At 35.4% G+C, this 11,516-nt stretch overlaps 1 protein-coding gene across 1 annotated transcript; it reads left to right on the top strand.

Moving 5' to 3' along the window:
* Positions 1–519: 519 nt before the first annotated feature.
* On the top strand, positions 520–10,805 carry LOC149152901 (UDP-glycosyltransferase 72B1-like). The gene is made up of 6 exons (XM_089443635.1): positions 520–694; positions 830–921; positions 2,160–2,253; positions 9,325–9,728; positions 9,973–10,416; positions 10,533–10,805. Exons 1-6 carry the CDS (start codon positions 520–522, stop codon positions 10,803–10,805), a joined length of 1,482 nt encoding a protein of 493 aa, XP_089299761.1.
* Positions 10,806–11,516: the final 711 nt, after the last annotated feature.

Genomic DNA, 11,516 nt, shown 5'->3' on the forward strand with positions numbered 1-11,516 from the left:
TACTCCCATCGACGGTGGTGCGCTCAGCTCTTTGATCCAAGGGCTATGATCTCTTCAGCGGATTTACTCATTCTAAGTTGCTGGAAATTGGCTCATTCGATTCCCAAGCTCTTGGCACCTGTTCGAGCTCTGCTCCTCCTACCTCTGTCTGATTCTTCGTGTGTAGCAGGAACCTTGTCTCAGAGGGTCAGCCATGAAAACTGGGGCTATCTTCTTAATGGTAAGCTGTCGAATTTCTCCCCAAATTAGACTCTGTGCTACAATTCTCTTTAATCTGTTGTTTTCCTTTTCTTTTCTTTTTCTCTTCAACTCCGGATTTCATGATACTAATTGCTTACGTGATGAATTTAATTATAACCAAAGCTTATTTATCTCTGGACCGTTCGATTTGTGATCTTAACATTCACACCGGCTCTGCCATGGCTTTGTGGCACGAGCAGGCCGTCCCTCCTTAGCTGGACGCCTCGGGATTCCTACTCCCATCGACGGTGGTGCGCTCAGCTCTTTGATCCAGGGGCTATGATCTCTTCGGCGGATTTACTCATTCTAAGTTGCTGGAAATTGGCTCATTCGATTCCCAAGCTCTTGGCGCATGTTCGAGCTCTGCTCCTCCTACCTCTGTCTGATTCTTCGTGTGTAGCAGGAACCCTGTCTCAGAGGGTCAGCCATGAAAACTGGGGCGATCTTCTTAATGGTAAGCTGTCAAATTTCTCCCCAAATCAGACTCTGTGCTACAATTCTCTTTAATCTATTGTTTTCCTTTCTTCTTTTTTTTCTCTTCAACTCCGGATTTCGTGATACTAATTGCTTACTTATCTTCTGTTCTCAGGGTTTGGTGGGTTCGAGTACGAGAATTCCTCTGCTATCAACCCTTGTGGTTTTCGGCTTATTCTGGCAGTCACCGATGCGCAAGTCTTCCGGGTAAGCAATGGACCGAGGTGTTTCATATTTTGGCATATGTAAGGTTTTTGCATCCATAGAGTTCCTTGAGCTCCGCTTCGGTGGATGCTAAGGGTGCTATTGTTCGGTTTGTTTATGGCTACTCGGAGGGATGGCACCTCTAATGCCTCACGATACCCTCTCGAGGCTTCCTCGTAGACCTGTTATTCAGGTTGCTCTCTAGACTGTAGTGTTGTAATTATGTTATTTTGGCCGAGAGCCTTGTAATTTCTTGCCGGCAGATTATTGTGTATTTTAATCTCCTTTCCGGAAGAAAACATGTTAAGCGGCCACGACCCTTATAAGCTCCCAGATTATGTTGTACCTTGTTTTTTGAAGCCTCCCTTGAGTTGAGGCCCTTATTGACATTCTATATAAGTTATTTGGTTTTCTAATGAATTTTTGTATGGGAGTCGTGGTCATTTAAGGCTATATTCGCAGAAATGTTGTCAATTTATCTATGGGTTCTTGATGTCATACCTGTTATCTCGTTTTCTTCTATGAAAGGTATATTTCAGAATTTACGCACAGATTGCATTCTCTGCTAATTAATTTGACATGCACAGACTTCTCTTGATTCTGTGTGTACGCTACTATTCTTGACTTATTCAGTGTAGATTATCTTGATTTCCTTCTGCTGTAAAATTTTGCATTCCGTTAAGCAACTGAAATCGTTTCGCTTATGACGATGAGTTCACTGTTTGAAGGTTATTTTTCTTTTACTGATATTGGGTTTATAAGTTAAAGAAGTGGGTAGGGTTTATTGCTTATGAACAGAGCTTCTGCTCTTTTATTACTCGCTTAATAGCGCTCGGCTTTATCTAGTGAATTTTATTGGATTAAGTCCTTGTTAGAGTTTCCCTCCCTAAGCGCCACTCCTGCTTAAGCCCGGAAGTTTCTTCAGGGTTTTCTTTTGGAGACTAGGCTGCTACTTAATTTCACTAGAAATACTACAAGTTTAGCCGAAGTTTGCTTCATTTTCTGGGTTCACCAATCTACGGCTTAGTTCGTTTCTCACACATTAAGTTATTTATTCTTCGCACTGATTCACATAAGTGTCCTAGAGGCATCCTGCCGTTCCTTTTACCGCAGTGGTAATGTGAGAAGCCTCCCCATCAATTGTCATCTTTGACAAACCGAAATCGCCCAATATTCCGTTCAAATTGCGGTCTAAAAAGAATGTTGGCAGTCTTGACATCCCTGTGAATTATCTTTGGAAGAATGTTGGCAGTCTTGACATCCCTGTGAATTATCTTTGGAGTGGAACCCATGTGCAAGTATTCCAATCCCGTAAGTGGATCACAGGAAAACATGGTCAGTGTTTATATCATGAAAAACTAATGTGTAATATTATTGTGAGAAAGACATACTCTGGCTTGCGTCTATTAGTTCGGAACATTGTGCATTAGGAGCCCCAAAACAAAAGAATTAGAACCAAATTTGTGATGGTTAAGTTGCTTATCGGGCTTATATTTCTCTGAGAAACGTACCATAAAGGCGGTCTTTGTTGCGCAAACAATTTCAGTGTCAAGCTCTCCCTGGCCATCGCCACGACCATGATTTATCTACATAACCTGTATAAAAACATTCTCGGTTGCTTTTTCCCTGTCGTAAAACAACCTTCCCTTATCGTAAGTAAAGAAGGAGGCTTGCCACGCCTGATTTTCCATTGCCACAACACGCTAATCAGTTATGCCGACCAGTGCGCAAACCCTTTCTGCAACTAATTAACTAATTTGTAACCATTTTGTAACTATTCTGATCGAAAGGCTGAAACTTTTGCAATCGTCTAACATATAATCCTATGGTTTACAAGAATGACAGGTGGGCAGAGAGGGGAGTTGATTTCAGAGGGAAAAGCCTTACGGCGTAAATATAATTAATAAATAAATACATTGAATTATAAAACAAATATTATAATATTTTTCATGTTTTTTTTAATTATAAATAATATTTATAAAAAAATCTAGAGATCAAATTTCCAAATCAATATTGAAATTGGAGATTTTATGATAATTTCAATCTCTTTTAACTTTGATTAATATTGAAATTGGAGATTTTTATGATCATTTCAATATCTCTTTTAACTTTGAATGATTTAAATATGTATTTTTAAATATTTAGAATATAAAAATAAATTAATACTGGCACTTTTAACTTTGAATTATTCAAATATATATTTTTTAAATATTTAAAATATAAAAATAAGATAATAAGTAAATTTTTTAATATTTTAAATTTTATTAAATTTTTATCCTAGACAAAAAAAATTAATGATGAAATTGTGAATATATGAATCAAAATATCATTATATTAGATTACTTGTTATTATCAATGGATGAAATTGTTTGTAAATATATTAATCAAAATATCATTATATTAGATGATTTTTCAAATGTGTTTATCATCAATTAATCAATTTATGTATATTATAATACTAAGATTATTTATGAATAATAATATTTTTATGATATAATTATTTATATGAATTTTATTTATATTGCTAAAGAGAGAATAGATCAAACTTGTTAGTATTATATTTCTAAAGCGTTGACATTTTTTAAAGAGTCTTTTATTAATGCATACAACTTGTGTTAATTGCAAGTTGATATAGGCACCACTAGTTGCCTGAGTGTGCTACCTATCCATTTGCTATATGTTAGGCTTTTTTCATTACTATATATAGAAACACACATTGGCATTTTCTATATAATAGATTTAATAGATTATTTTGCATTCTCTTTTGTAGAAGGTTTTTTTTTGGTATTTTAAGGTTGTTTTTAGTTCATGGGATATTGTTTTAAAAAATTTCATGGTATCAGAGTTTTCACCGTCCTTGTCTTTTTATGAGAGGTAGTGTGATTTAAATTAGATCTACAAGATCAGATTAGATCGAAGATAGGGTCATATTCTCTTTGGTGAAAAAGGTGTCATCTTGTATATTATGATTGGATCATAATTTTATACCATAATTCATGACCCTATGCTAGGTTTGGCTCCCACACTTGATATAGTTGATAAATTCTATAAAAAATTTTCCCAGTTGTGCATTAAAACGTTGTTTTAATTAAAAGTTTTGGTGGTTTTTTTTTTTTTTTTTTTTTTTTTTTTTTTTTTTTTTTTTTTTTTTTTTTAACTTTAGGTATGAAATCTCTTCCACATTGGAATATACCCCGAGGTGGTGTCTTATTTTGTGCCTTTATTTCCTAGGTCATAGAAGCACTCCTTCATTACCATATTCATTCTCAATATAATTTGTTGGTACCAATGCCATTCCCTTCAACATTTCATCCGCACACTAGGAAGCCATCTATTGTGTGGCACTACTCATTATACCGGTACCATTGCTGCTTGAATTAGAAATGGGTGTTAGAATATTAATTCTTTCATTTCTCTTTCCCTTGTGTTTTAACTAGATTTGCATGATAATTTCTTTTTCCATTCAAAATAGTACAATCATTGAGCCAGGAAAGTGGCTTCATCATACAGTTCAACAATGGGTCTTTCTCTTTGGAGGCATGGAGGGTGATGGAATAACTCTTACTTGTGAATTATATTTAATATCTAAATTATGAAATGAAAAAGTAATGATTTATACTAAACATGGAAGATTGAGATATTGGGAGAAATTACTAAAAATAAGGATGAGTATTCATTCAAAGATTCATAGATAGTTATGGTGGTGGTTTGAACAAACTTCTCCAATATAATATTTTTTTATGGCCACCATCATTATATATAGTGACCATTTTGTACAATACAATTTATTTAATATAATTTCCCTTTGAAGATTTGTTTAGTCTGATTCGATGGTCCCCTTGTTTCATGATTGGCTATTAGAGCCAACAAATGGTATCATAACAACGATATGCATTAAGGTTTTCTAAATTTTCATATGTTAAGATGCATATGAGACTAACATTTTTGTAAAGCTTTACAACTATGAGATTTGGAGATACTCAGTGGACTTAATCCCATTGTCCATGATACATACTCGAGTTTGCACTGGAAACAGTCACACTAAAGAAATTTGGAAGGTGAGAGTTTTTCATATCCATGATGCTAATGAGCATAGACTCTTATTTGTTGGAAAATAATACATTAGAATTTCTCCATGTTCATGGTTCAAAACCCAACTTCACACTCACTGAATAATGTTAATAGGCGACCTGGATTTGTGAGCATTGTGCAAATAATATGTGACTCCATTTCAAATTCACTTTAGATTGCTATTTGTAATGGACTTGTGTGAATTCATCTCCTCTGGTTGCAGAGTCACTATTGGTATCCTCTTCCTCTTAGCTCTTCTCATGGTAATGAAGGGAATCATTAAAGATCTAGAGCGGTTGGAGGATTTCTGCATTGCAAACACCAAGTCTTATGTTTTTACAAACAAATTTCCTTATCATGATCCCACTAAAGTTAATTCTCAACACTTCCTAACATCATTCATACGCATGCCAGTGAACACATCAAGCAGTCCCACGGGAGCTAGCTTCACTAGGTTTAATCCACAAAACCTGTCGGGGCTCAACACGCTCGAAATTATGTTGGTTCACATAAACATGGCTATGGGAGGTGTAGTAGGTCCAAATATCCATCCCAGAGGTAGTGAAATATTGCAAGTGTCTAAAGAGGTATCCTATTTTATTTAGATAAAAAGAAGCACGATGTTTCCCTATTTTATTTATTTTTGACATAGTCACTTACCAAGATAAAACATAAAGGGTAAAACTAATTTTAACATATATATCATTGAAATATAAAATGAAGTTTGGGATGGTTTTGATATGTAATGGAAATTTTTTTCAAGGTCTCACTTACCGTGGAAGAGTGATGAGTGATGGGAAGCTTTGATTTAAAGAAAGGGGTCCAAGTGATCAATAAAAGGAGATTTATAAAAGGAGTCATGTTAAGTCAAGATTTGAATGACAATATATTGATGTAAGAATTGATATCAAGTAAAATAAATTCGAAACCAAGTTAAGTGACTCACATATTGATGTGTAAAAGGGTGCATGTTCTATGGTACCTAACACCCTAACAAATTATGTAAATTCATTACATGAGAATTGAAGTCTAGTTGAAAATGTGGAGTTAAAATAAAAATAAGGCCATGTCAAAGTTAAAAGTCAAATCAATGTTTGGGTCATGTCCATGGTGTGTCAATTAAATTTTTCAAGTCAAAGTCATATTATTTTATTTTTATTTTTTTTATTTATTTTATTATTATTTCTTTTTTTTTCTTTTTTCTTTTTTTATCTTGATATCACTCCATCGAAGACACATATTTTTTGTAAGTAATTTCAGTTTTCTTGTTGGATGGAGACATTCACCTACTAGAAACAATTTATGGAGGTGTAGTGGAAGATTCAGATTAAAAAGCATATGTAGAAGGAAATTTAATTTACTTGAGTCAATGTAATGCTTGATGAGTAAAGTCTACCCCCATTGAAGAGGCAGTGGCCCTAAAAAACCACTTTCCATGAAGTAATAAGTTATGCTAAATAACTACTTGTTATGATTGTTGTGAGAGAGAAAGGTTTGTGGTCATCCAAAACCACTTGACGTAATGTATGTTTGTGGTAATTTGAAACCACCTAAGGTTTGTGTGGTTAAGGATAAGCCTAAAAACCCAAGTTGATGATTATATTGATATATGGGAGTTAAGGGTATAAATATCTGTTGATAAACTACGTAAGAGAAAAGGTTTCCTATAGAAATAGTGGATACAGTGGTAGAAAACCCATGCATTTAGGTGGATGGTAACTTTTTTATATGGACTTAAACAAACACATTATTTATGTTTGTTTAGGTATAATATGAAAATTGAAGATAAATGAAGATGAAATAATAAGGCCAAAGAAGAAAAGTGTAGAGGATTGAAGATGAAGATGGGACCAATTCAAAGGACAATTGAAGATATTCAAATCACAATAATTTGTTAAGGGGGGTTATAATGGAATAACTCCTACTTGTGAAGTAAATTTAATATCTAAATTGTGAAATGAAAATGTAATGATGTAGACCAAACATAGAAGTCTATGGAAGATTGAGATATTGGGAGAAATGAGTGAAAATAGGGATGAAGATTTATCGAGAGATTTATGGAAAGATTTGAGCATATATTCATGTTGGTGGTTTGAAAAAATTTATCATCCATGATGTATTTGTTATGCTAGCCATAATTATATATAGTGACCATCTTGTACAATACAAATATACACTAGAATGTTTGCTTGCTTCATGATTGGCCATTAGAGCCAACAGAGGGTGGCAGCATCAAATGAGGATTTAGAATGCTTTCAAATTGCTTGCTTTAATTTGTTAGATCCATTGGGATTTCTCTAAATTTGCAAGGTTGTTAGATGTACTATTATTGACAAAGGTGTAGTTACCATTTTTTTCACATATAAAAATTAATATTGGTCGTTGCCCTCTTCAAATTGTGTGGCAAGGACATAATTTCCAAAGTTTAGTTTATATGGCCAAAAATATATTAATTGGAAAAGGATATTAATTTATAAAGATTTTGGGAAAGACTTTTTTGGAAAGGATATTGATTTTTAAATTTTTCGAGGAAGACTTTTTAGGAATGGATATATTAAATGTTGAAGTTTCTAGGCAAGGTTTTTGTTTGATTTTATTATACATTAAACAATAACTTCATTTTGGTTCCTTCATTTGTTCAGTAGGTCATAGAAATTTCCTAATTAGAAATAGGGAATACGGGTTTCGATCGTCACCTTCATGGCACAATGTGGTTCCCCTTGGATGTGTAGAATACAAAACAAACACCCCTAGTTAATGTTCTAGTCAACACAAGTGCCATCAATCCAAATAATGCAAAAATATAAGGTTTGACTTCCATATTTATCTAAAAAGCACAATTGAGGTCGATATCACACTTTTGATGGATTGAATTGCCTAAGTTTAGATGTTATATCAATATGTCATTACTCCAGGAGATGGAACATAACTTTGTTTATTATATTTTAGTTTTTGTAAATAAAAATAAAGAGTAGAAGGAAGGGAACATTGTATACAACGAACTTTTAATTAAGATATGTGCATTTTCATGTTTCTATGTTCATATATTACTCTAAGTTTTAGAAGATAATAGTCGTGATGTGGATATGAAAATTCTAGAGGGACCCCATGGTTTGGACATGTGCACTATTATATTTATGTGAGTTACTGTGTATACATTTCACTATTTCCACTGTATAGATTTATTCTTGGGAAATACTTTAAATTCTTCTCAAATTTCTATTATTTATCAATTGTTTATGTTTTATTTGAGGTCTCATATGTTTGATTAGTTGTATCTTTGCTTTAATTGAAGCTTGAATCTGCCTTTTAGTCACAATTCAGAGTGGTCATCAAAGTACTATTACCAATGCTATCTAATCACTGAGTTGTGATAAACTGCTATAAATTTCCTTTATACTAGTGGAACCATAGTGGATACTACTTAGAGTATTGAAGCTTGATTGCACGTCTTCCATATTTCTTAGCTAAATAGTAATTATTGGATGAATGTTTGTTAATCCTCTTTTAATCATTAACTACATAGTGAACAAGGTATTGTTACATACGCCATTTAACCATATAGGCAATGAAATATTGCAACTTGATTTCCTACAAGTGAAGCTATTATAGACTTAGATTAAAGGATTAGGCCTTATTTCATTTGAATTTTTATGTTGTTGAGTTATAATTCATGTTTGTAGAAAATTGATAATACTTCTATGATGCCAATCTAACAGCTTAGTCAAAAGCTCTAAAGATTAATGTCATGACAATATTACCCAATAAATAAAAAACACAACATATATTTTTAAAAATCATCCCCCCACCCACGTTATATATATTAATCACTTACGAATCTGTTGCAAGCACAACTAAACTGTTTAATATAGTGGTGGCATCGTCCATATGTCTGCACTGATGTTGCAAGCAAAATTAAACTATTTAATATAGCCCTGGGTCCTGCCATTTTCCATACGTCTCTCCTAAATTGCCCATATGTCTGCAGTGACGTGGCAAGCAAAACTAAACTGTTTAAAATAGTGGTGGCATCGTCCATATGTCTGCACTGACATTGCAAGCAAAATTAAACTGTTTAATATAGCCATGGGTCCTGCCATTTTCCATACGTCTCTCCTAAATTGCCAACATGCTACTGCAAAGTCAACAAATGAATGAAAAATCCACCCTAAATTGTCTGTAGTCTTTTACCAAGTCCTCGGAACAACAAAAACGTGGTGGGTCATATATTTGTTTAAACTTTAGTTTTGGCTGCCTCCCCAAATTATTCATTATGACGCAAGCGCGCTCATACATTTGTTTTATAACTATAAATTCTCTGCTTCATTGTTACAGAACCCACCCTTCAAATATTGGCATTTGCTTGTTGGAATATAGAGACATTCATGGAGTCGCAAGAGCAGAGCCAAAAGCCTCATGTCACAATATTCCCTGGGTTTGGGTCGGGCCATCACATCCCACTGCTCGAGCTTGCAAAGCGGCTGACTGTGTACCATGGCTTTTCTGTCACCTTCTTCACTGCCAAATGGATGGACGGCTCTCCTCACCACACCCTGCCATCTTCGTCAGGGGACATGATCCGCTTCATAGAGCTCCCTGATGTTCAGATCGAAGGGGATCATGCTGAGATGAACATTTTTGTACGCATGCCCTTACTATTTGAGAAAGCTAAAATATTAGTGCAAGATGCTCTCACATCCTTTTCGTTTCCTGTCTGCGCTTTCATAATCAATTTTTCGGTACACCCATGTTGGATGTAGCCTCCAAAATGGAAATACCTTGCTACATATTCTCCACTTCTGGGGCTTCTCTCCTCTGCATCATGCTCTACCTTCCAACACTTGTCCACAACATTGAAATTTCCTTCAAAGATGTGGATTTCCCAATCGAAGTGCCGGGCCTTCCACCGATTCTCGGAATAGATTTGCCAGACCCTCTTCTAGACAGATCTGATATTTCATTCAACATTCCCTTCGGCTTCAGGAAGCTCATGGAATTCTGATAAATACATGCCAAGAAATGGAACCAGAACAAATAAAAGCTCTCAAGGAAGGAAAGGTTCTGAGTGCTGTTGAAATGACCCCTTCCATTTATCCCGTTGGGCCGCTAATAGCTTCGCCTCTATCGGAATCTGAAGAGAATTTTGAGGAGGGCTACCTCAAATGGCTGGACCGCCAACCCGCCTCGTCAGTTCTATTTGTTTCTTTCGGGAGTCACGGCACCCTGTCGGAGAATCAGATTCGGGAACTAGCTTTGGGGCTAGAAGCAAGCGGGCAACGGTTCCTTTGGGTGTTGCATAAGGAGCCTCCTCCTCCAACTGAATCCACGATGACTGCTGAAGCAGACATGAGGGAGGTTCTACCTAAGGGTTTCGAGACTCGAACCCAGGACCGTGGATTTGTGGTGGATTCATGGGCACCTCAGATTGTTGTCCTCTCTCATCCATCCACAGGGGGTTTCCTTTCTCATTGCGGTTGGAATTCAACGATCGAAAGCATATTACATAGAGTGTCGATGATCGCTTGGCCTCTCTTTGCTAACAGAGAATGAATGCCTTCCTTCTCGTGAAGGAGATGAAGGTGGGCATTGAAGCGCAGAAGGGAGCAGATGGATTAGTGAAGAGAGAGGAAGTGGAAAGAGCGGCGAGGGAATTAATGGAAGGAGAGGGGGGAATGGAAATGAAGAAGGGGATGGTAGAATTGATGGGGAAGGCTCGGTTTGCAATGGCGGAGGGAGGGAGTTCATACAACGCGCTGGCCAACGCGGCTTCTGTTTGGAAGGAAATGCATGCCACTAAAACACCACCTGCTACTTGAAACTTGAAAGGTCTTGCTTGATACGTCACATCTGGATGTTAAGACGGTTGACGGTTCGTATGGACCGTCGCGCATGGCATTGCTCAATTCAAATCAACGGCTAATGATTACCCAATCGTCTAACAACAAAATCGAATGGCACATATTTTGACACGACAACAGTTTGGGGAGTTCATTTCAGAGGGAAACGCCTTACGGCGTAATTAGAGTACATTAATGTAATAATAGAAATTGGACTTTAAGAGTGTTAAGAAATACAAAAAGTGATGGCAATTTGGATGAGTCACATCATAATTATTTGACATTCCTTTTTTTAACCTCTTTACTCCTCGCTCTTTTGATTAAAAAGAATCCTTAAAAGATTTATAGGTTTAATAAAAGTTCCATTCCATATTTATTTTAGAGTTTTGTGAATATTTAATAGAAAAAAATTTATCTACTCAATAAAGAAATTTAATTAGAGGTATTAGTAGAAAAGGAAGGGCATCAATTGTGATATTTTTATTTAATTATGTACTTATTGAGTGTTAATGGTGGAGAACATGATTGAGTTTTAATGATGGAAGATATGTGAATAGTCTTGTATTATATATAAGATGGTGATTTATGGTTTCTTTTTTCGCTACCTTCATTGTATTCCATAGTGGTCACATGTGAAGTTAAAAGGTGTTTGGTGTGTTTGACTTGATGTTAGATTTTTTGGTTTTGAAG

This window comes from Pinus tabuliformis, chromosome 9 (genome assembly GCF_031772625.1).
Source record: "Pinus tabuliformis cultivar Carrire ecotype Pingquan chromosome 9, CPIR1, whole genome shotgun sequence".
Classification (NCBI taxonomy): Eukaryota; Viridiplantae; Streptophyta; class Pinopsida; order Pinales; family Pinaceae; genus Pinus; species Pinus tabuliformis.

Excerpts from the sequence above, each read along its gene's own strand:
- LOC149152901 (XM_089443635.1), top strand. The coding sequence starts at position 520 with ATGATCTCTTCGGCGGATTTACTCATTCTAAGTTGCTGGAAATTGGCT. Across the intron at positions 922-2,159 it reads CCGATGCGCAAGTCTTCCGG|AATGTTGGCAGTCTTGACAT; the intron begins GTAAGCAATGGA and ends TATCTTTGGAAG. Across the intron at positions 2,254-9,324 it reads GTGGATCACAGGAAAACATG|AACCCACCCTTCAAATATTG; the intron begins GTCAGTGTTTAT and ends TCATTGTTACAG.